We start from the raw sequence: 25,946 nt of genomic DNA on the forward strand, positions 1-25,946 counted from the left end.
TGGCCAATCGATTTTTGACAAGGGTGCCAAGTGGGGAAAGGACCGTCTCTGCAACAAGTGGTGCTGGGATGACTGGATATCCAGACAAAGGAATGAATCTGGAACCTTACCTCACACCATATACAAACATTAGCTCAAAATGGATAAATTACTTAAATTTAAGAGCTAAAACTATAAACTCAGAAGAAACCTTAGATGTAAAATTTGTGACCTTGGATTTGGCAACAGCTTTTAAATATGACACCAAAAACACAGGCAACAGAAGAAGGAATAGATATAATGGGCTTAATCAAAATTAAAATGTTTTATACTTCAAGACACCATCAAGGAAGTGAAATGCTAACCCATGGAATGGGAGAAAATATTTGCAAATCAGGTATCTGATAAAGCTCTAGTGTCCAGATTATGACCACCTCTTACAACTCAGCAACAAAAAGACAAACAATCCAATAACAATATGGGCCAAGGACTTATATACACATTTCTCTAAAAAAGATACACAAATGTCCAACACACACATGAGAAGACACTCAACATCACCAGGCATCAGGGAAATCGGAATCAGAACCACAGTGAGGTGCAATCTCACACCTACTAGGATGGTTATCCTAGTAGGGTAAGAAAACAGAAAATAGCAAGTGTTGGCAAGGGTGTGGAGAAACTGGAAACCGCTCCCCCCCCCTGCATGGCTGGTGTGATGAAGAATGGTGCCGCTGCTGTGGAAAACAGTTTGGCTGTTCCTCAAAATGTTAAACATAGGAGTACCACATGACCCAGCAATTCCACTTCTAGGTTTATATCCAGAGAACTGAAAACACATGTCCACACAAACACTTGTGCAGGGATGTTCAAAGTGGCATTACTGATAAAAGCCAGAAGTAGAAACAACCCAAATATCTATCAATCGATGAACAGATAAACAAAATGTGGTATATCCACGGAATGGAATATTATTCAGCAGCAAAAAGAAATGAAGCACTGATACTCGTTACAATTCAGTTGAACCTGGAAAACATGCTAAGTGACAGAAGCCAGACACAAAAGGTCACCTATTATGCAATTCCACCCTGGCAAAATGTACAGAAAGCACGGAGGCGTGAATGGGGATGACTGTAATGGATATGGGTTTTTTTCGGGGTGAAAAGAATGTTCTGGAATTAGTGGTGATGGTTACATAACATTGTGAGTATACTAAGAATCACTGAACTGTACATTTTGAAATGGTTATGGTAAACTTTAGATGAAATGAATTTTATCTTTAAAAAATAGGGCTTCCCTGGTGGTGCAGTGGTTGAGAGTCTGCCTGCCGATGCCGGGGACACGGATTCGTGCCCCGGTCCGGGAAGATCCCACATGCCGTGGAGCGGCTACGCCCGTGAGCCATGGCTGCTGAGCCTGCGCGTCCGGAGCCTGTGCTCCGCAATGGGAGAGGCCACAGCAGTGAGAGGCCCGCGTACCGCAAAAAAAAAAAAAAAAAAAAAAAAAAAGTTGCTGCACCTTGTATGGAGTTTTCAGAAAAAGGCATGTAAGTTAGGCTCATTTGCATCTGTGAAATACTAAAACTCTCAGAAATGCCTCCTCTATTTGTTGCCTGAAGCCATGAGAAAGGGTGTGGGTGTCCTGCCCACCAGACCCCTCCCGGCTCCAGGATGCTTGGCGGCCAGAGGGTGCTCTGGAAGGGGAGAAAGCGCGGGGTGTGCAGAGATGCAACAACTGGGTGCCCCTCTAAGACCCGGTGAGACTGCTCTGGTCACACCACAGCCTCATTAAACACTCTCCCTTAGTTTAGGCCATGGCAGGTGGCCAGTCTACACTGCGCAAGGCACACTGCTGCCTTAGACAGCAAGCACCACACGCAGAGTCTGCAGTCTGAGAAATCACGTGGGTGGAGAGGTCCACTGCGAACACAGGCCGAAACCTGACCTGCGGTCCTCATGGGACCTCTCCTCTGGCCCCATCACCACGCTGGCTGGGCCAACTCCACCCGGACACTGGCATCTATCCTGTCCTGTCCTCCGACTGTGCCACAAAGCCGCTGGCACCGGCCACCACAGTGTGATCACCAGTCAGCCCCATGGGTGCCCCACTGCCCATCACAGCTCAGGCTGCAGGCAGCTGGGGCCCACCCCCAGCTCCTGGCGGACGTGATGGAGGCTCCCCGTGCTCAGGGCCCCCTCATCCACTCACACCAGGCATCTGCTCCATGGAACAAGCTTCTGAACCTTCCGTACGGGTCATTTCACGTAATCAATACATTCTGAACCAACTTTACATCAGCATCTTGATTTTTAGTTCAACATCTTCATACCGAACAACAACAGCCCCTCACAGCCGCCTGCTGAAATGACGTGACTGAACCTGGAGCTTCCGTGGAAAGACACCACCCAGATTATTACTGTTAATGAATAATCACTGTTAAAGCCATCAAGTTAGAAGAGGGAAGAAAATGTAAATAAACCCTAAAACCAAAATTTTTAAAAAGACTAAGAACATTGGTTCAGTCAATCTTGGACAGAAAACCAGGAACGCCCAGGGACATCTGCTCCTCCTGTAGGAGGCACGTCTTCCCCACGGTTCCCGCCTTGCTAAGCTGTGCTGTGCTTATTCAAAACCACGTGCGTCTCTCGCAGGTGGAACGGGTGTCACGTTAGTTTTCAGGGCAGCATCACAGGTGGGGGCTTAAGCACAGGTGTTCCTTCTCTCCTGGGTCTGGAGGCTGGATGTCCGAGATGGAGGTGTCACAGGGCTGGTTTCCGAGGCCTGTCTCCTTGGTGTGTGGATGGCCGTCTTCTCCCCGTGTCCTCACGCAGTCGTCCTGCCGTGCGTGTCCGGGTCCTGATCTCTTCCTGATCTCCCCAGTCACACTGGACTAGGACCCACCCTAATGGCCTCATTTCACTTAATCACCTCTTTAAAGGCCCCGTCTCCAAACACAGTCAACATCTTGAGGTCAGGGCTTCAGCGTATGAATTATGGAGGATACAATTCAGCCCACGACAGTATGGTCTTCGAAAGGTAAAACCGCATTAAATAGCAGCCACTATTCCTTAGTGTGACTCCAGGGGTGGGAGTCCATCCTACACCTGGCAGGCTCTCTGTCAGAACAGCAGCAGGGGCGCCAGACAGTGGTGGTCCTGGGGGGATGCCACATGGGGGTCAGAGCATCCCAACCACACTGAGGCACATGAGGACACAGAAAGGGAACTCGGCAGCCCCGGGTCCATCCTGCAGGACAAGCTTGTGGAGCCCCCCATTCTGGGGGGGAAACGCTTTCCCCTTGTCTGCAGGCATCGGCCATCTCATGGGTGAAACAGGCGTGGGCATGATTATTTCTGGAGATCCAGCCTGTGGGCAGCAGGCATGCCCTGGGCTTGCCGAGCCTGCCGCTGAGATCTGGACCAGGGAGGGTCACGATTTGTGGACACAAGGTTACCGGGCCAGGCCAGCAGGAGAGATCAGCGCTCAGGAACAGAATCACTCCGGGACAGAGCCCCGTGAGGGGCCACTGCCATAGAGAAACGGGACTGACCCGAGAAAGGGTGCTGGGAACTCTGCCCTCTCACGTCCACCTGGGCACTAGGGGCTGCAGCCAGGGCTGCCCCCACCTCGCCTGGCCTCCTTCCATGTGTCCCACTCAGTGGCCCCTCGCCGGGCAACACCGCTGCATTGACGGGGAACCAGAGCGAGAGGAGCCTCCACGGCCGACCACCCCACTGTGTGAGGACCTTGGACAGGCATCTGTGAAGAGCAATGGACAGGAGACTGAAACAGGAGAGACGTCAGGAGTGCGTCCTGGGTGGACAGGGACTGGGGCAGGGTGACAGGGCAGATGAGAGACCAGGCAGCAGGGTCCAGGCTCTGCGACCGGGAACAGCATGTAGACGAACTCAACACCCATGGCGAACTTGACCTCGTCCCCAGCTGGGGGCACCAATGCTGGCTTCTTCCCTCCCCAACTGAAGTAACTGTCCTCCCAGAGCGTGAGCAGAACGACATCTGCCCGTCCCCTGAGGTGATACCCCAGTGGCCTGAGGCCAGGCACGTGCTTCCTGGGGAACGTCCAGGGAACCCGCCCTCACCTGTCACGGGGGGGACGCTCCTGCCCCTCGCTCTCTCAGGAGCCACTTTCTCAGGTGGGTTTCTGCAGGCCGGACTCACTGGGGCCCTCTTCTCTTGGCCACGTGGAACCTCAGGATACAGTTTCTTCAGCACTTTTCCAACAAACACTACAGAGGCAATCAATTTGCAAAAGAAAGGAAAAGAATTACTGATGGCAGTTTTATTTAAATTGCAAATGGATTTTATATAAAATGAAGACATATCACGACATCACTACCTCAGGACTGCCCCCCTATAGGACACCATTGGGGTTGTCCCACCAAGACCCTCCAGCACCGTCCCCATCAGAGGACTCCGCAGCGCTGTCCCCCTCAGGGGACCCAAGCACCGTCCCCCTCAGGGGACCCCCAGCACTGTCCCCATCAGAGGACCCCTCGGCACTGTCCCCTGAAAGGATGCCGCTCTCCCAGCACTGGATGCCCCCACAGGTGTGAGCACAGGTAGGAGCCGCTCACACCTGTGCTCACACCTGGGGGCCGCACTTGGGCTCCCAGTTCTGTTCTTCCCTCACCTTGTCTCTGGTTGAACGTATGTGTAAAGCACAGACTGCGAGGTGTTTTGAGAATCTGGGTTTGAGGTCCTGGGCCCCAGCGCAGCCCCAGACAGGCTGGGTCCATGTCAGTTCACAGCAGATACACTGGGCAGGCCCCAGGCAGCCCCGGCTCCTTCCTCCAGGGCACCCGCCTGGAGACCAGCACAGCCGGCAAGGTTCTCACAAGGGTGTGCAAAGTCTTCGTTGGGCTTACTTTAGTTTACATTCTGATCTAACTGGAGGGGAAGAGCTGCCACAATGAATAAATATTTCTGTCCTGATTTAAGTGTGAACAACGAACAGATACAATCTCAAAACAGCATCCTAGAAAAGGTGAGGGGAAAAGGTTCACCCAATGAACCTGTTTTAACCTCATTAAATTTAGAAACAAATCAGCAAAGAGAGAGAGAGCTGCTCTGGAGTAACCAAGCACCGTGGGGCAGAAATCGGGACCCCGGAGAAGGGTTTGAGTTCTTCAGACGATGAAGTGGAGGATGTACATTTGGGCCACTGAGGACGCGGTGACGTGAGAGGGGAAGTCTGAAGGGGCCACTGAGCGGCTTGTGGGTCACAGAGGGCAGGTCCCTGTCCCCACGTGGGAGGCACAACCCTAAAGACGCAGACCACTCCTCATCTCATCATGTGCTCAGACAGCCCTCGCAGCAGAAATAACCCCCTCCAACTGGTACTAGTTGGAAAAAACACAACTTGGGTCTAAAAACACGAAAGTCCTTCTCAGAAAACTATTCAAGCCCAGGCACTGCCTGGCCAGGCGCCTGGGAGGAGCATGGGGTCCTGATGCCACCCGCCCGCTGGCCCAGTGGCCTGATGGCTGGCTGCCCGCTTGGCCAGGAGGCCCTGGATGGAAGAAACTGTCTCTGGCGACAATGCCCTCATTTACGGTCTTGGGTCCCGGCAATGCTGGACTCCAACCCCCACCTCTGCTTGGTTGAACGGCGCAGGGCCCGGCTCAGAATATTCCCAAGGCCTCTGCAGATGGCCCCGGGCAGCGCGTGCGTCACGGGGAGACAGGCTGTTCCGTTAGACCGGCGCTCAAAGACACGTCCAGAGGGTAGGTTCCAAGTTTCCGTTAGAAATTGAACCGTCCTGTGCATTTCCTTAAATGGCAGAGGGGAAAACACTCTATTCCAGAAGACTGGGTGGCAATTTCCAGGAGAAACCAAAGGCAGATCAAATAAACTTTACCTACAAACTATCAACAAGTCAGCATTTTTATGAACTAGAACAAATATTAAGGTAAAATCCTAACTGGGCACCCTGCTCTAAAACAAACTCGGGGAAGCTCGGAGTCTGAGACTCGCCTGGGCTGGTGGCGGCTGACACGGGCATCCAGCTGAGGTCATCTCTGAGCCGAAGCTTCTGCACACACGTGTGCGTCTGAATACACAACACTACAGGAAAACCTGACACAGGTCATCACCAAGCAGTGCCTGCATCACAGCTGAGCAGCCACACAGCCCGAAGAACCTGGCATAAAAACACAGCAATCCCGGGGAGAAACCAGCGTGAGCTAGGCCCCCAGAAGGCCCCCCTCTCCAGGGAACACCGGAGTGGATTGGGCACCTGACCATTTTGCTTGAACAGGTGCTCTGACAACAGGTGGAGAGGGAGCGGCACACAGCAGGCTGGCCAGGGACTCACCGCCTGGGCTTTCTGCCGTGGATCCCGAGCTGAAACATTGGTAGTGTGCAGGGGCAAGGAAAAGAACAAAAGCCCGTGGCACTTTCACTGAATTCAACGGATTGCCTAAATAAATTGTATTTACAGCCTAATTAATAGGGGTTTTCACCAAGGAGCTACCTGGCGGCGTGTCTGCAAAGCCTCCGGCTCTCGAGGCCCTTTGGTTCTCCACTCACTGGCTTTGCAGTGTCCCCGCACTACCGCTGCAGGGGTCTCAGCCCGTTGGGAGGTTCAGGACACGTGGTCCTTCCTCAGGGACAAGATTCAGTCCTAGCCCCAGGCTGAGCGCTCCAGTGCTGAGGTCCCGGGGGCCAGGCCCAACTTGGGTGGGGTCTGGGGGCTACAAGCTTGCCTCACACCTGGCTCTGGAAGCTGAGAGCTCCTTATAAGGGGCCTGGGTCTGAGGGCCGTGGTCCAAGGGCGGCCTCATCGGTCACCCAGGCTCCCCCGCCGCCCCACGGGGGCTGGCCGGGTCTTGCTTCGGGCTCTGGGCCTCCCTGATAGGGAAGGGTGGCAAGAGCTGGGGTTCAAACATCATCCCAGCCGACGCCCCACCAGAGGCAGCCCTGCCAGGGACAGGGCCCCTCTCCATGTCTCCTGACTATGGGACCCTGCTCAGGGCTGCCAGGCCCTGTAGTGTCCTCACTGACATTTTAAAAACAAAATCTAGCACAAGACTCAAAGGCTCAGTACTTGCCGCCTCAGCCTTGTTACCAGGAAGCAAAGTTTCGTGACCCTGAGAGGAGAGGAGGTTCTCGGTGAGCAGGAGGCTCAGAGCACAGGGCAAACCTGCAGGTCTCCCCACGCAGAGCTCCTCCCCTCTCGCACAATACCCACCAGGAGGCGGGTTCAACTGGGTTAAGCCACAGTTCTGCCACTCCTAGGTAGGAAATCTTGTCTGAGTTAAGTGGTCTTTCTGAGCCTCACTGTTTCCCTCTGTAAAATGGGCAGAAATACCTCTGTGGGCGAGGCTGCAAGACTGACAACACAGGTGTGCTGCAGAGACGACACAGGAGTGGACGACGGGGCTCTCACTTCCTCACGCCCGGCCTCTCTCCCTACCCACTCCTGTCTCAGTCTGGGATAAAAGCTGAAACGTCCTCCAGCTCGCCTGAGATCCAGACCCCACTGCCAACAGCAGGCAAGCCCACCCAACGGCCCGCAGCGCCCGGTGTTTTAACAAAGCAAAACTGAACTGTCTTTCCCCACTCCCCCTGCGCCCATGGCCTGGCCTGGGGCACTGTCGGCCCGCCAGCCCCTGCGCTGCCCGCCTGATGCCCGCCCCCACCCGCCTTCTGAGAGCGTGTGGCTACTTGCCGGCACCAGGGGCCACTCCAGGCTCACCTGCTCTCCCTCTGCCTGCGCCCTGGGGTCGGCACGTCTCCAAGGAGCCTGTGTCCAGGAGGAGGGTGCATCCCTGTTCTGAACACAAATCCAGTCACATCCGTCCTTGGCTGAACAACCACAGCTGCTCGAGGGAGGACCGTCTTGGCCACTGAAGACGCAAGGCCCCACATCAGACACAGAAGCAGAGGGGGAACCAGCCCCACGAGCACCGGACGTGCCCACGGGGAAGGAGGACGCACCACATGTCCGCGTGCTTCTGAGGAGCCCGCGGCTGCACCACGGGGAGGGGGCTCAGCACGCACAGCACGCAAACCATCTAAGATCGAGGGAACACAGGCAGAGCACTCAAAATTCAAAACAAATGTTCATAAAAGTACAACTTAAATATAAAAGTGTCATACTCTACGCTTAAATCCCAAGATTAGTATTTGAAGGGTGACTGTGGGCAGAACAGTACATGGATTCAGATGTGCTAATTCATAAAGGCCAGAGGGTCTGCACGCTTCACACTTCATCAAATGGGAAAGACAATTTTCCTAAGTTTTGAATTTAAAATTGAGCACAGTAGTTCAAAAACTAAAACAAAGAGGAGAACTTTCATCCTCCTAAGCTAAATGGGGTTAAGCATCTCGTAAACCCAAGAGGCAGCATGATTTCCATCTCACACTCATGTGTGTTAAAAACCTCACAAGCAAAAACACACCTTCCAGGCGTCTCTGCAGGCTCCCACTCCCGGCAGCACATGTGCTCCATCAATCCAACCCCTACGACTTGTAATAAACGTTATCACGGGAACAAAACTGCTCTGAGAGGAGATGCAGGCTTTACGTCCTATTATCCATGATCCGTGAGATACTTATCAAGTGTCTTGTCAACAGGCACAAAAACAGATGATCTCAAACAGCTGTCAGGACGGGCATCCCAACAGCAAAAGTGGGAGCTGTGTCTTCAACGAGAAGCTCAACAAGTAAGTCTTAACGGATTCCAAATATCCAGGTACCTCAGATTAAAATAATTTTGCTGATAAATATACATGTCTAATACCTTCAGTTGCCACAATTTAAAGCATAAAGTCTTTTAAAAATAATGTGATTTTAATTTTTCAAAATCAGCTTTAAAAGAGCAATGTGTAACAAACAGAATGAAAACAATACTTTCTACCAACCAATATTGCTGGAGGGTTCCTCGGTGCATCTCACTTTATCCCAGCATTCGAGACACACAGGGAATAAGACCACTGAACGCCTGAACATCCTCTGAAGCAAACAAGCTGTTAGCGTGGACCTGCCTGCCCAGCCCCCCACCAGCCCCAGTGATCAGTGCCTCTGCTTTTCAAAGGGACGATGGACCCGCTCCTGTGCAGTCACATGGGGCTCCTATCACAAACGGAGCTCGAAGTTTACTTAAATACAAATTACCAGCTATTTTAGACCAAAAGAAATGTGTAGCCCCTGGACTCTCAGTTCTCTGAGCCTCCAGGGCTATGAAGGAGCTGGGTACCCCATGAACTGCCTGCCGGTTTCCTACAAATAGGGACTTAATTCTAACTGGCCAAAGCTACTTAGGGATTCACGTTAAAAGCAGAACATAAATGAAAGGTTATTTTTTTCAGGGTAGGAACACAGTAAAACATCATTTTTAAAAAGCATTTGTCAGCTTTGGTTTGTTGAAAGGCGCCTTGTGCCTCTGTGTGCGTGTGTGTGTGTGTGCGCGCACACACACACCCGCGTGCCTACTGCAAACGTAGTCCTAAAAATCAATTTAGAGATTAAAAGTCTCTTTTTGGCTTAATTTCCACTGTGCTCAAAAACAAACAAAACAGAGCAAGGTGCTTGGGTCCGGAAGGCAGCTCCGTGGCACCACAGGAGCTCAGTGAACCACCGCCGCCCCCCTGCTTGTGCCATCCCTCTCTCCCAGCAAGGGCAGGCTGTAACGTGAAACTCTGCTGTCTGTCAAAAAGCAATCAGCGGAACATAAAAAAGCAGGGGAATGGACATTGATGCCTGCAGGAGACAAGTACAATCACCACGCGACGGGCAACTGGAGCTGGGACATGAGAGACACAGAAAAAGGTCATTGTGGAGAAAAACATCCTGTCTGAAATTAATACGACGAAATACCAAACAGAGAGATCAAGTCTCTGTGTCACAGGGGAATTAAGTCATTTTGATATAATTTTCAGAGAGGACTGCCATCTAAACTTGCTATTTCAGGTGAAAGACACAAGCCAAATAAAAATAAAATTTCAGTAAAGTGTTCTTTGGAAATTAGACACCTGGGAAGAACTCAAAAGGAAATAGATAGTTCGACTGCTGGTGGTAAACTATTCAATTCTGAACTCTTCTTCCACACAGTCACGCGTTTTAAAATCTAACAGTTGGGTATAAAAAAGGAAGGGCTTTGCTCCATTTTTAACAGAGGTGTTAATGGCAGCATTTCAAGGAATTAGGTCTCCTTCGCTGTGGTCTTAGGGCAGAATGCCTAACAGGTTCCTGCCTGAGCCAGATGGTGCTTCCGGCACACCTCCCAGCTCGGAAACCTTCCTCATCAGGGGAAACTGGGTGCATGTACTTTCTATTAGAAAAGGCTCTCATGAAAAAAAGAAACAGAAATTTTTCTTCCATAATATTCCATTCTGAAAAAAGCAAAGGAAAATGAAAACTATGTGGTAGAAAAAAAAGCACCTCTGATCTTTTTTTTTTTTTTTTTTGCGGTACACGGGCCTCTCACTGTTGTGGCCTCTCCCGTTGCAGAGCACAGGTTCCGGACGCGCAGGCTCAGCGGCCATGGCTCACAGGCCCAGCCGCTCCGCGGCACGTGGGATCCTCCCGGACTGGGGCACGAACCCGTGTCCCCTGCATCGGCAGGTGGACTCCCAACCACTGCGCCACCAGGGAAGCCCACCTCTGATCTTTGAGACCACTAAGTCAATGTCACCACTGAGACCCCCATCAATGTTAGAAATATTTTTCTTTTCCTTAAAAAAGTTCACTTTGATGGTAAAGTGATACACATTTCCCTCAACATCTATGTACACAATATACTTTATTTACCATTGGTGTAAAACTATACATTTATTTTTACTAAATATATACTGTAGATCTTTCTGGTAATGGATGAGATTAGAAATGATATTGATTCATTTGTAATTCTCTAGCCAAATCATCCCTATGAACCACTGTCTCTCAGAAAAGCATAACTCTCAGAGGACAAAAAAAACACGTGGAGCTAGTCTGGGGTCATGAGGAATAAAATTAGCTAAAAACCTGTATTTCCAAGGGTGGATGTTAATGGGAAACAGTAAAACTGATGGGGCCACATGCTTATAGGAATTACACAAAAATAAAAGAGACCATAAATATTAACAAATAACTTCTAAAAAGTGACTTCGAGATATTTCATTATGAGAGAAAAACATCAGAACAAATGGTTTTATGATGTACGTTTTTAGAGTGATTATCTAAATGGAAAAGTGATTATCTAGAATGTGAAACCAGAGTTGGCAGGCTTTTTGAAATCATATATAAATGAAAAACTGCTACTGAAAATAAGATCAGAAATGGAAATTCATTGAAACTTTCCCTGTGGCCCTTTTCCCTGTTTGATGACAGCCTCCTGACCTTAGCCTGGCATAGTAGAGAAAATCTTCCAAAACAAACACACACTGACAAATCATAAAGAAAAGGAAGAAGTTCCCCAACCTCAGTAAACACTGACTCAGCTGATTCCCTTTTCCACCTGATATCTGTAGAGCTTAAGAGACACTTTAAATTTAAATTTTCTTAGGGTATTTCTTGGAATCTGATACAGCATTTTCAATTTTCTCTTTTCAGTAAAGACTATGTTTATCTGCCAACCTCTCCATAGCTTTTTCTCCCACAATATTCAATGTGGGTTTTTTTTCCATTTTATCCCTATAATGAGAGAAGGTATTTAATGGATGCTTATGAATAAAGGAATAAATTGATAATAGCACTGCATCAGTTCACAAGAAAGAGACGCTGAATATAGTATGCAAATTCAATGAATGATAGTTTGTTAATGACTTTCATCATAGAATTGTAAATGGAAAAACAATTAGCTAAGATTTAAGCAACAGCTGGCAAGCTTTCTGAAATATTAATTAAAAGGAAGATAGTTCTCAAAATAAGACCAGAAATAGTACTCAAATGGGACATAATTGGAATCCTACGCCATGACCAGTCTGACGTGGTCTCCCCATTTAAGAGGTAGATATCCACTAAACTTTCATTTTCTCCCAAAACTTTAACACTTAAAAAAAAAAATTCTAAACTTTGTCCAAAATTTCTCCTTGCAGTTTTTTAAGCAGCAATTACTATGCCATCAGCTATTCAGAAACATTTTAAGTGCACATAAGGCTGTGATCGTTTTCGTTGGGCTTGGTGACTGCATCCTAACCCAGGAGATGCAGGGAGAGCAGACACAGCTCCCAGCCTGTCTTGTTTTCTCACCAAGACGTGATGCGACAGACCCGGTGGGGTGGGCTGAGGGGACGTTCAAAGGCAACTCGGAAAGCTGCCTCATTACAATGGGGAGACAGAGGATAACCTATTACTCTTACTCCAATACTTTTATTTTTTTTTCCAGTTTAATCGACACTGGCTTTTTCAGCAGACAGATCTGGAACTCAACCCAAACGGCACAAGGCTTGCCTGACCATAGCTGGGTCACCTGTTCTCTGGGTGAGGATGTTGGGGAGGAGGTGCCCATCCTCCCACTGGCTTCTGCAGCCCCAGCCGAGCAGGGAGGATCCCTGGCTCCCCATCGTGCCCCCACTGCGCCTGGCACCCTCTGCTTGAGGAACCGTCCTGCTCCCACGGCCCTGAAGCCTTGTCCGGGCGCTGACGTCTCTCCAGCCGCTGGGCCGTGCACCCCGTCTTCCCGACAAGGTCCCGCTCGGCCGCTTCCACGTCCCACACCCAGGGTGACAGTGACGGCAGGCTGCTCACATGGGCCTCACGCCTCACAAACGTGACCGGCGTTAATCCTCACGACTCTGCTGTTCACCGAGTAGTCATACATCTTAAATTTTCTGTCTACTGTGATGCTCTGGCATCCCCTGCCAGCCAAAGGGCCAGCCAGGAGCCCGCCTGTGACCTATGCCGACAGCCCGGCCAGGCCCGGCCTCCTCCGCCTGCCCCGCCCCCGGGGAGGTGACTCTCCTCTGCCCGAAACACCCGGGCCGGGTGCCCGGCGGCTCGGGGCAGCCCTGTCACCCAAAGCCCAGCAAAATCACTAAAAGCAGCCAATCGTACGTGTTCCCCCCGCACCGCCTGCCTTTCCCCTGGAAACCCCAGTAAAGGCCGTGGCCTCAGTGTTCCTCCGTCCTGTCCTCTGTCCCCTGACCCCCTGGCCATCCCCCCACGTGCCCGGCGTGGCCCTGTCTCTAGGACCCGAGAGCCCAACAAACTGTCCTTCCTGGGCCTGTCCTGAGCCTCCTCCGGCGGCCACTCCTGACTGACCAGCTCGTGAAAGGACACAGAACAGCCCCCACCTTACAGACGAGGCCCGAGGGTCCCAGGGACCGCCTTCACGGGTGCGCCCCGCTCCCGCTGCAACCTACACACATGCCCGCGCGACACCTGTCAAGCCCGGGAGAGAGACCTACCACTGCTCCCAGCACACCTCCCACCTCCCCCACCCCAATGGCCCCCGCCTAGCCTCGACCCTCACGTCTTCCATCCTCCCTTCGGCCGCTGGCCTCCTGGACAGATTCAGACGGACACCTGGAGGTGACGGTCCAGGGGTGCAGCTCCCAGCCCCGGGCGCTGACCGGCGGGGAGGGCGCTAGTCCGACCTCGCTGGCTCTGCCCCGGGTGGCACCGCCTCCGTGGGGCTCGTCAGACACAGGGGATGGTGACAGAGGAACCAAACCTGAAGCTGGTGCGCCGAAGCCCACCTTGTCCTGTTGCTGGCCACAGGCTGAGGCTTTCTGCGCTCCCCAGAGGTGACAGTGACCCCACCCGGGTCCCAGGGCAGTGTGAGGCTCACCACTCAGCAGTGGTCAGGAGGTAGCTGAGCCCCGGTCCCCAGTCACATCCAAGGTACGGGACCCTGCAAGGCACGTCCCCGCCTGGCTGAGCCCCCTCCCTGGTCCCTGAGTTATTCCCCACCTCCCATGCCGTGGCCTAGGCCCCTCACCTCCAGCTCTGAGTTCCTCCCTGCACCGTGTCCACCCCCGCTCCAGCCCCGGCCCATCTCTGCGTTAACCCTCTCCAGGCCCTGCGGCACGCACGTTCAGTCCTGGGAGATCGCTGAAAGGAAAAAGGGCTCTTGATCCGGAAGAGAAGGGATCTGCCGCATCACACTGAACAGAAGAAAACACCGAAGTGACACTTTTGTCGATAAAGAGAGTTGAGCTCTTCCTGCAGGTCAGTGAGCGACTGCCCGTCCACCTGCTGGGGCGCCCGAGGCACGTGGCTCAACACAAAGGAAAGCGGGGTCTTCCCAACTGAGACAGACCCCAACAAGTACCCATGGGTCTGAGACTCCAAAGGAAGCTGCGGGCAGTGTAAGTCTGAGGGTGCAACGGGGGAGACACACACACACACGTGAACATACATGCAGACAGACACACACATGCACATACACGCAAACACACACACACAGCTACACAAAGACACACGCGAGTAGCAGGGAGGGGATGACAGCAGTGTCCTCCTCCTAGCCCGGACCCCGGCCCTGGATGGCCCTCACGCTCGCCCATCTGAGAGTCCACGGCCAGCGTGGAGCGGGCCCGGAAGGGCGAGTGCCCCAGGCTCCGCCGGGGTGTGTGCATCAGGGGACAAGGCTCCACATGCTCCAAGCGGAGAAGCTGCAACAGCCAGAAGCAGAGCCGGTGGACTTTCTGAAAAGGGGCGAGGTGCCTGTTGGAGGTGGGGGGACGCTGGACTGAGGACACCCCTCAGCAGTCAGCCTCCAGCGCAGGCCAGCACCCGCGAGATGGCCAGAGAAGCTCAGTGCAGCTCCCTCCCCGCAGCGCCCGCAGGGCTGTCCTGAGATCCCTCCTGATTCCACAGTCCCCACGGGGCTTCGCCCGTAACTCTGTGCTGGATGCTCACTGCTCTCCCCACCACACTCTGTGCGGGACCCACCGCTGCCTGTTAACCCAGAAGCTCCCAAAGGATGCCCAAGGGACGGCCTCCAGTACAGGCCACAGGCTTCCCCGGCATCAAGGAGAGAACAGTAAAGATTTACTTCTCCCTCCAGCAGCCTTGCTTCAAAGGCAACAGCCTCCTTTCATCCCGAGGAGCTCTGCCACGAACCGCATAGGAGGCCACATCACCCAGCAGAGCCGCTGACCTGCAGGGAAGCCTCAGAACCGCCCCCAGGCAGCACGCCAGCCCACCTGCCTCGTGCTTTCTCATCCTGAGCTCGAGCTGAGGGGCTTTCTTCCAAGGCATGCGGTAGGGCTCCCGAGAAGAGAAGCGCTTCGCCCAGCCGCCCTCACCCTGGCCCCCAAGGCACCCCGGGCTGGAGAGCTCTGGGCTTAGCAGCCCCACAGTTCCCCTCCTGCTGGGCCTCCTCCTCTGAAGCCCAGATACGCTGCGGCCCTGCAGCCGCCTCCGCCGCCCCGGCCCACGGCGCCCCGAGCGCGGCCAGCGGGGCAACTGCTCCACCGTTACTCGGCCTGCATCGGGTCCACGTCACGAGCCCCGCAGACCAGGAAGACAAGAGGCGGCCCTGGTTCACACCGTCACCCGGTACAAGCGCTCAGAAGCTTTTCCGGCTAAAACCCCACCGAGTGTTCCTCAGTGTTTGTTACCCCAGCACGAGTGCTCCTGCGACCTAGTTAAGAAGATGCGGACAACGGATATTGCGTTTCTCACTTACAATGGCTGCTTGGACGCTTTCAAGACTTACTAATCCAGCCTTTCACCACAACGTTCTGCAACAGCCCAACTTTACTCGGTAACTTTGTCAGAGACCCAACAGGAAGGAGGCCTGTTTCAGGACGGATAGTGAAAAGTCGAGTCCTCTGGGTGCAGCGAGCTGAGGGCCCAGAGCAGGGCGTTGCTGCCAGGCTTGGCCAGGCCGCACTACCGGAAGGCTGGAGAGCAGCTGCTGGCGAATGAGGGCAGAGCCCCAGGCAGGAGAGGAGGCCCAGTCAGGGTGCAGGGGGTCAACCAGCCACAGGGGCCCGTGAAGGCCACGGTCAGGGCTGCCCCCGCGAACCTCACAGTTAGTCTGCAGAGCCTGCTGGCTCCACTGCTGGTGGGGGTTATATAAAGTAGCTTGGGGACCCATCAAAATACTGTAATGCCCGCTTTGGAGCTAACATCTGACTGTTGAGGAATTTCGTCACTATGAGATGATCTGTTCTTTAAGGCTGACCAGGCGAGTCCTAACGCCTGGGGCTCAGAGCAATGGGGGAAGCCAGGCAAAGCGTTTTTCTACAAAGGAAGCCACAGACTGGGAACATTATTTACTCTTCTCTGTATTCTGCCTTACTGAGAAATTCATTTCTTTTTCCTATTTTAAGCAAATGTTTATTAACTAGAGTTGCCACTGGGCTTTTCCTTTCAAAGGGCAAAAACACAACCATCTGTTTTAAACGTAGAGGAGGAAAAAAATAACCATGGCCCAAACTAATCCAAACAAAAAGAGAAACATATCTAAAACCTTCAAAACCATAAAACTCCTAGAAGAAAACATAGGGGAAAAGCTCCTTGACAACATGGGTCTCAGCAATGATTTTTTTGGATTTGACACCAAAAGCAAAGACAACAACAGCAAAAACAAACAAAAGAAACTAAAAACCTTCTGCAAAGCAAATGAAACTGTCAACAAAATGAAAAGGCAACCTACTGAAGGGGAAAAAATATTTGTACACTATATATCTGGTAAGGGGCTAATACTCAAAATACAGAAAGAATCCATACAATTCAATAGCCAAAAACCCCAAACAATCTGAATAAAAAATGGGCAGAGGAACTGAGCAGACATTTCTCCAAAGAAGACATACAGGTGGCCAACAGGTATACAAAAAGACGCTCAAGATCAGTAATCATCAGGGAAATGCAAATCAAAACACAATGAGATATCACCTCACACCTGTCAGAATGGCCATCATCAAAAAGACAAGAAATAGCAAGTGTTGGTGAGGATGTGGAGAAAAGGGAACTCTTATGCATTGTTGGTGGGATGTAAGTTGGTGCAGCCACTGTGGAAAACAGTATGAAGGTTCCTCAAAAAATTAAAAATAGAACTATCGTACAACCCAGCAATTCCACTTCTGGGTATTTATCCAAAGAGAAGAAAAACACTAACTCAAAAAGATACATGCACCCCAATGTTCACTGCAGCATTATTCACAATAGCCAAGACAAGGAAACAACCTAAGTGTCCACTGATGGATGGATAAATAAAGCAGATGTGAATACTACTCAGCCATAAAGAAGGAAATGTTTTCATTTCCAATAACATGGATGATCTTGAGGGCTTTATGCTAAGTGAAATAAGTCAAAAGAAGACAAATACTGTAAGATCTCACTTATTTGTGGAATCTAAAAAAAAAAACAATCGAAAAAAAGAGCTCACAGATACAGGGAACAGACTGATGGTTGCCAGAGGTGATTGGGGGATGGGAGAAATGCGTAAAGATGGTCAAAATGTACAGACTTCCAGTTATAAGATAAATAAGCCTTGGGATGTAGTTGTACAGCATGGTGACTATAGTTAACACTGCTGTATGGCGAATTTGAAAGTTGCTGAGAGAGACGGTAGGTCTTAAAAGTTCTCATCACAAGGAAAAGAAATTGTGTAACTGTATGAGGTGATGGATTTTAACTTACTGGGTGGTGGTTTTGTAGTACATAGCCCATCAAGTCACTGCGCTGTATACACACCTTAAACCCACACAGTGCTATATATCAATCATATCTGAATAAAACTGGGAAAAATAGAATATTCCCTTTTTTCGTTTTAATATTAATGATTATAGGGTAATGAGAAGTTTACTGGGCTTTCCATGAGGTGTCTGGAGTTCCCTGTATCTCTGACATTCATTCTAAGGCTGATTAACCAGGTTAACCAATTAAATGTATCCATCCTGCCTTTGGTGTTGGCTAAAAATACTATCATAGCTTAATAACACTAGTTACCTGCCCAGAAACTCAGAATCCCTGCAGGTAAATGGTTTGAGAGTCAGAATCTGGGCTTTGGGAGGAGCCCCTTACAATCCCGGGTCCTCACAGCCCCCTTCCTCGCAGCCCCAGGTCCCCACAGTCCTCACAGCCCCGGGTCCTCAGAGTCTCCGTCCTCGCGGCCCCGGGTCCTCACAGTCCCCGTCCTCACAGACTCCGTCCCCACAGCCCCAGGTTCCCCCAGTTCTCACAGTCCCGGGTCCCCGACGGCCCAGAGTCACCGTCCTCCAAAGCTCCCGGTTCCCACAGACCCCCGAGCCCCGCCTACCGTGCCTCCGCAGCGCCGCCATGCCGGCCTAGCCGCCCCGGCGACCCCTGCGACCCCTGCGACCCCTGCGACCCCAGCCCAGGCCCGAGGAGCGCGACTGCACTTCCGGACTCCGTCCTCGTAGGCCCGTCCACAACAGCAGGCCTGCCCAATCAGGATCCGGGCTCTCTGCCGCTGAACGCCAATCAGCCGCGCACCGGCTGCAGATTGGCTCTAACGCGCGCTGTGGGCATGGCCCGTGGGCGTTACTACTCCGAGCATGCTCAGAGGGAAGGGTGTGACCCGGGTGAGCCGACCCGGGCTGCGGAGGGGTCATGGGGCGGGGTCAGCGGGAGTGGGTCAGGGGTTAGGGGGTCATCAGAAAACCGTCACTGGAAGGGGGTGGGTGGGTCAGCGAGATGTGGTTAGTGGGTCAGCAGGAGGGGAGTCAGGGGTTAGGCGGTCACTGGGAGGAGGTCAGCGCGGGGCGGGATTGTGTTCCTGGGTGACCGCCCACAGTATCACCCTGGGTCCCAGCGCTGCACAGGGATGCAAGCAGTGGGAGGGGTCCGCTGAGCGCCCATCGGGCCAGGGTCCTATCGTACCAAAGAAGCTGGGACTCAGAGCAGAGAGGAAACTGGGAAGAGGGGAGCCCGGGGACTGACCAGGAAGACCGCCACCCCCTGACCCCTGACCCCTGTGGCACTGACCCCTTCTGCCCGCTGTTGCAACTGCGGCAGGTGGATTTCTTCCCTGTGCTCCCCTCCAACCACTTCACCTTCTCTGGGACCTTGGTTTATTGTTTACCCTTCTTCCTTGAATCCGTTTCTTGGAGAACATATTTCCTGAGAGCCTGTCTGTGCCGGGCCCTGCTATGGAAGCCGGGTCACCTCCTGACAGGCTGACAAGCAGACAAGTCCTCGTGAGACAGAGAGTTTGTCACTGTCTTCCCGCCGGGAAGGGGTTTCAGAGTGGGGAGGTGGGGGGTCAGGAAGGCCTCCTGGAAGGTAATTTGAACCAGGCTTGAGGCAGAGGGAGCAAGGCTCCGTGATGTCCAGGCAAAGGGCACTCAAAGCAGAAGGGACCGTCCAGGCCTGGAGCAGCACAGGGCCCGTGCGACAGCAGCACAGGGTGCAGGGACAGTGACAGCCGCCGTCAGACAGGAAAGCAGGTGGTGCTGGGCAAGTTCGCGAAGACGCGAGGATCAGCCTTACGTTTCCCAGGCAGTCAGGTGGAGGATACGGCTGGTTTTGAGCAGACGAGTGAAATTATCTGAAGCCCATCTTGAAGGAGTGGCTTGAGCCGCTGAGCTGAGATCAGATTTGGTGGGGGAAGCAGGAAGCCAGCTCGAGTCCATCCCTGTGAGAAGGACCCTGGTGGCTAACACCAGGGTAGTGGTGGATGAGGCTGTGGGAAGAGGTGGTTGGATTTGGATATATGTGAAGACAGAGCAAAAGAGGTTTTCTGATTGACCAAGAGTGGCTTTGGCAGGAGAGAAGTGTGGCATGGCTCCAGGTTTTGGTTTGGACACTGGGAAGCTGGAGTGGTCCCAAGGAGATGAGAAACCTCCCTGGGGGGTGGAGGGGGGACGGTCATCGTTGGGTGGTGTGCAGTGCCAGGCACGTTATGTTTGAGGTGCTCCTTAGATGTGTAAATGTGGGCATCAATTAGGCAGCTGAATAGGATTTTAGGATTCAGGAGAAAGGACGAGGATGGAGATATACAGCTGGGTTTGTCTGCATGTAGGTGCATTTAAAGCTCTAAGAGGGAGTGTAGATAGAGAAGTGGTCCAAGGACAGCTCCGAGGGGCTCCAACTTCTAGAAGGTGGGGAGATGAGGAGGGAAAGGGCAGGGGACCGGGAGGACAGTGAGCTGTCCTGAAGCCAAGTCACATCATTGCTGGTCTGAAGTGATGTCGAGGACCCATCACAGACAAGTGTATTCATCAAGCGCAGGTTCTCAGTGACCTTGATTACAGTAATTTCGTTGAAGCGGTGGAGGCAAAAGCTTGATGGGAATTCAGTAGAGAGAATTGCAGCAGAGAAATGGAAGATATTGGGTGCAGATCTCTCTCTACTGGACCCAAGATGGGGTAGCAGCTGGAGGGTCCCTAAAGACAGAACACACACACACCACACATACACACATATAATCAAAAGAGGGTTGTTTAGAAAATACACATGCCACACACGCCAAATTTATGTGCCGAAGGATCTGATCAAGTTGAGACTGAAAATGAGTAATGGAACACAAATGACACAATTAAAAACTGGGTCAAAGACCTTAACAGACACCTCACCAAAGACAGACAGATGGAAAATAAGCATATTGAAGGTTGCCCCACATCATATGTCATCACGGGCTGCAATTTAAAACAATGAGACACCACTACACACCTATGAGAATGCCAAATCCAGACACTACAAACATAAAGTGCTGACAAGGATGTGGAGCAACAGGAACTCTCATCAGTGCTGGTGGGCACAGCCACTGTGGAAGACAGTTTGGTGGTGTCTTACCCTATGATCCATCAATCTCATTCCCCGGTATTTGCCCAAATGAGATGGAAACGTATGTGCACACAATATCCTGCACACAGATATTTATAGCAGCTTTATAATTGCCAAAACCTGGAAGCACCCAAGATGTCCTTCAGCAGGTGAATGGATAAGAAAATTGTGGTGCATCCAGACAATGGGATATTATAAAGCTAAAAAGAAATGAGCTATCAAAAGCCATGAAAAGACATGGAGAAAACTTAAATGCATATCACTAAGCAAAAGAAGCCAATCTGAAAAGTCTAAATACTGTATATAATTCCAACTCTACGACATTCTGGAAAAGGCAAAACTATGGAGACAGTAAAAAGATCAGTGGTTGCCAGGGGTTGGGATGGGAGGGATGAAGCACAGAGGATTTTTAGGGCAGTGAAACTACTCTGTATGATGTTATAATGGTGGAAACATGTCATTATGCATTTATCCTAACCCATAGAATATACAACCCCAAGAATGAACCCAATGTAAACTATGGACTCTGGGTGATAGTGACACGTCATCATAGGTTCATTAGTTGTAATACATGGACCATCTAGTTTGGATGTTGATAATGGGGCGGGGGCTGTGCGTGGGTAGGGGCAGAGGGCATAGAGGAAATCTCTGCACCTTCTCCTCAATTTTCCTGTGAACCTAAAACCGCTCTAAAAAATCAAGTCTATTTAACAATAGATGGTACAGGAGAGAGGAAGTGCACACGGAACGGTACACTTGACCTCGCTCTCTACTTCAGCTTCCCAACAGTGTTCAAGCAGCTCTGGACTTTCTAACCTTACAACGAGATCGTCCCAGAAACCATCTCTTTTCCTCCAGCCCTGTTCCTTTCATCTCTTTTACACTCAAACTTCTTGAAAGAGTTGACGACAAAGTCAGTCCCCACTTTGTCATCTTCGGTTGCCCATATGTGTCTCCATCCTCCTCCACTGTAACGGCTCTTGCTGAAGTCACAGGACCTCATATCACAGGATCCAGCGCACACTTGTCGGTATCCACTCAGTGGTCTCCCAGAAGCACCATCTACCCAGCTGCAGAGACCTGGGATTCATTGGCATCCTCTCCTCCCTCTCTTCCCCCTTGACCCATCGAAGAAATCACAGCAAGTGTATTCTACCTGCATCATTTCTTACTTCCACTGCCTCGTTCATGTCTTCATCATCTCTCACTACGGTGTATCCACACATTTCTAAATTGATCTCCCCAATTCCACTCTTGTTTCCTCACTCCCATCCCCACCTCCATCTCTTCTCCTCATAGCAGCCAAAATGACCTTTAAAAAATCTCGTTGCCATTGAAAAATCAATGACTGTAATCCATCATATTGACAAGCTAAAGAAGAAAAATCACATGATCATATCAATAGATGCAGAAAAAACATTGGACAAAATCCAATAAAATCCAAAATTCATGATAAAACTCTCATCAAACTAGGAAGAGAAGGGAAGTTCTTCAACTTGATAAAGAACATCCGCAGAAGACCTATAGCTAACATCATACTTAATGGTGAGAAACTAGATGCCACCCCGCCACCGTCAGGGACAAGGCAAGGATGCCCCTCTCACCACTTTTCAACATTGTACTGGAAGTCCCAGCTAATGCAGTAAGACATGAAAAGGAAATAAAAGGTGTATAAATTGGGAAGGGAGAAATACAGTTGTCTTTGTCCACAAATGACATGATTGTCTATGCAGAACATCTTATTTCCCTGCTAAAAATCCTATGTCAAATTTCACTGTATAGGGCTTCCCTGGTGGCGCAGTGGTTGAGAGTCCGCCTGCCGATGCAGGGGACACGGGTTCGTGCCCTGGTCCAGGAGGATCCCCCATGCCGCGGAGCAGCTGGGCCCATGAGCCATGGCCGCTGAGCCTGCGCGTCCGGAGCCTGTGCTCCGCAACGGGAGAGGCCACAGCAGTGAGAGCCCCGCGTACCACAAAACAAAACAAAACAAAACAAAAGTTCACTGTATATAAGATACAACTCAGAGTCCTTAAAATGTCCTTTGAACACCCCTCACTGGCTCTCCAGATGCATTAATGCTATTCTCTCTCTCGCTCACTTTGTTCTGGTTTCTCTGACTGTTATTCCCCTGGCTCTTCAGGTCTGCTCTTCCTTCTACCTGAAATGCTTTCCCTGCCCCACTGTCTTCTTGCCTGAATCCCATTCCTTCTCCAGGGCTCTGGTAGAAGTGGCCTTCTGATTTCATGCTGCTCCTGCTGTAGAGACCCTTGCACTCACCTGTGGGCACCTTAAGCCCTGCAGTTCAGCCTCACGGCTTTCTCTGAAGCTGTGGGACTTACTCAGCCAGAGGAACCTGGGGTGGGGGGAGCAACAGGCAATCATTGGCAGATGGAGATCAGATGGAAAAATGTCCAGCCTTTCTACTGAAGTCAGGCAATTCTGAGGTGCATTCCACACAGTGCCCTCGGGGATCCCCAGCCAGATTGAGATCCCACTCTCCACAGGGGTGGCCAGCTTGATAAGCATCAAGGTTAATAACATTCCCTCCCTCTTTGTCTCACTCTTCCTGCTTCCTTTCTCATTTCCTGCCTCACCCTCCCAAATAAACTACCTGCACCCAAATTCATGTCTCAGGACCTGCTTGTGGGAGAACCCAGAGGAAGATAAAGACTTAATGAGGATCCCCAAAAAGGGTTCTTCTCTCAGCTCAGAGCTGTGTGGTTGCCTTTCTACCATTCAATAACACCCTCTACTTTCCTTTAGAAAAGTAATTATAATTTGTAATTATATGTTACTGTGCTATTTAAAAAAAAATGATTCTCTTTCTAGACTGGAAGCTCCAGGGGCCAGAGACGGCTTCTCTGTTTTGCTCACATTTTGACAGACATGATGGGCACTCAGTACATTTTTCTTATTTTTGTTGTTGCTCTTGCATGAATGAATAAATAAATGAATTTTTAAAAGATGAAAGGATGAAATCAACAAGGACCTATTGTATAGACAGGGAACTCTACTCAATGCTCTGTAATAACCTATATGATAAAGAATAGATCTATGTATATGTGTAACTAAATCACTTTGCTGTACACCTGAAACTAACACAACAATGTAAATCAACTATACCCCAATATAAAATAAAAATTAAAAAATTAATTAATTAATTTAAGAAAGATGAAAGGATGAGGACAAATATGGAGAGGAGGGAAGTAAAGGGAAAGTACATTTTAAAGTTAAAAAAAGTGATCTAGAACTTAGATTTGTGGTTGAGGTTTGGAACACACAATGCATTGGTTTTGACAGAGGAGACAAGTTGGAAGATAAACACTAAGGAGAAATGTGATTGTGGGCAGGTTTCTTTAGCTCATCTTGTATCCACTCCCTCAGCATTTGGAACTCTGCTATGAAGATAAGCTGCAATTGATTAATGTGAGTGATCAATTATATAAAGAAATATTATGGAGGCAGTGCTCTTATTTAAAGATCTTAGAATTTCTGGAAAAGATTGGTTGGTCTCATCCCAAATATTTTTGGTCGCCTGATTCTCTTTTCCTATTCTAATCCCTGCCCATTTTCCTATAAACTTTCATCTTGGTGTTTTCTCTTATTCCAGAAGCTTTCACGTCTTTAATCTCACTTAAACTTCACAACTGCCCAGTTAGAAACGTGGAAAGCTCCGTTTTGCAGATGTATTAAAAACCGGGGCTCTGGGACTGGCCCAAGGTCAGGTAAAACACAGGGATAAGCGGGAACGAAGCCAGTTGGTCTCTGGTTACCGGTGCGGCGGCTTCACGCTAGGCCATGGTAACTTTCCCTCCCCCTGGCAGTCCCACCCTGGAAGGGCATTCCCATGAATTTAATCCCAGTCTATCAAAACATGGCCAAAGTCGCTAAATTGTTCCAGTTCGCTGCAGGTCGTGAACAGAATTTCGACTGAACCGATTCTCCTTCCTTATCCCCCTGCTGCTGTGCTCTTTGCGCTCGGGGAGTGGACGCGCGAAGGCGTCCAGACCCCATCGCCCCAGGTTTACCGACAGAGAGACGCTGTTCCTGGGCCTGGGGACGCCGTGGTGACCCTTCCTCCCTGCGAAGACACGGCGGCATGTTTCTCTACGGGGAGGAGCGCGCATGGAAAGGTGGAGGCTCGGTTTAGGTAGCAGGAGTGGCAGCCCATCGGTACCCTTGCCGACATGTAGGGTACACATCTCTCCGCGTCCTCTGTGTCGCGTGAGCGTCCCGGGTATGGGGAGACTTTACCCCGTCCACGAATCCCTCGCACGATGCGCCCGCGTGTCTCTCCTACCGCTCCCGAGCGGGCCGCGCTGTGCCAGGTGTCGGGGTGCGTGTCGGACGCGCGGGCTGACTTTCCAGCGCCGTGAGCACCTGCTCCGCGTGCAACGGTGAGGCCGCTGCCCCCGGGAGCCACTCGGGCGCCTCCTGTCCCCCGCCGTCCCCGCGTGACCCGCCGCTCCCCGCGCAACAGTTGGCGGTGCGGGCGGGGCGCGCGCTCCCCAGGCCGTGCGCGCGAGGCGCGCGAGGCGCGCCAGGCGGCCGGGCCGCAAGCGCGGGCCGGGGTCGCGGCGTAGAGGCCTGGCGCTCCCCCAGGCGCGGGCCCGGCCCCTCTCCAGATGCTGCCGCGCGCCGGCCGCCCCCCCGTGCGCCGGTGCCTCCCCGGGCGCCCAGTGCGCAGGCGCCGGCCTGAAGACCGACCGTGCGCTGGGCTCCAGCGGGTTGGAGCGGCGGCAGTGGAGGGGACGCGCGGGCTGGCGAACTGACGGGCGGACGGGCCATGTCGCCCCGCACCTGCTGAACTGGACCACCCGAGGATGTCTACGCTGAGGAAGGTGCGAGCCACCGGGACCGGAGCCGCGCGGGGACGGGGCTAGGGGCGCGAGAACCGTCGGGGGTTGCGGGGGAGAAGGCTGCCCGGCGGGACGGACCGCTGGGGCCCCGCGAGGGCGGCTGGGTGAGGGGCGGGGACCCCGGGGCAGCCTGTGCACTGGGTCCCCTCACCCTGAGCTGCAGGGCGCGCGGGAGCGGGCGCAGAGCGGGGCGTCGCGGAGGGGTGACATTCTCCGCTCGGCCCGGCAAGCTGGGGGACCCGCGGGGACCCGGGAGGAAGCGCCGGACGGCGAGGGGCTGCGCGCCGGGCTCCGGCTGGGCACCGCGAGGGGATGGGGGCGGCAGGCAGCAAACTGCGCCCCCTCCCCCCGCCCGGCGCAGGACGCCGACCGCCCCTGGGAGCGCGTGGAAGGCGCCGGGAGCCCGGGCTCCGCGCGTGGGGCGCGGGGGGCGCGCGGCCGGGCGGCGGGAGGGGTCACTGGCGC

General features: G+C 52.1%; 1 protein-coding gene across 3 annotated transcripts in view; it reads right to left on the reverse strand.

Moving 5' to 3' along the window:
* The window catches only part of ERICH1 (glutamate rich 1), a 50,856-nt gene extending 32,602 nt beyond the window's left edge, over window positions 1-18,254 (reverse strand). For all 3 annotated transcript variants that reach the window (XM_079726521.1, XM_079726522.1, XM_079726520.1), the window contains exons 1-2: window positions 18,134-18,254; window positions 4,080-4,226 (exon numbers count right to left, since the gene is read on the reverse strand). In XM_079726521.1, coding sequence (XP_079582647.1) covers window positions 4,080-4,226; window positions 18,134-18,155 — 169 coding nt within the window. In that variant the 5' untranslated portion in view covers window positions 18,156-18,254. The remainder of the gene's footprint in view (window positions 1-4,079; window positions 4,227-18,133) is intronic.
* Between the last annotated feature and the right edge of the window lie 7,692 nt (window positions 18,255-25,946).

Source organism: Hyperoodon ampullatus, assembly GCF_949752795.1.
Source record: "Hyperoodon ampullatus genome assembly, chromosome: 20".
NCBI classification, from domain to species: Eukaryota; Metazoa; Chordata; class Mammalia; order Artiodactyla; family Ziphiidae; genus Hyperoodon; species Hyperoodon ampullatus.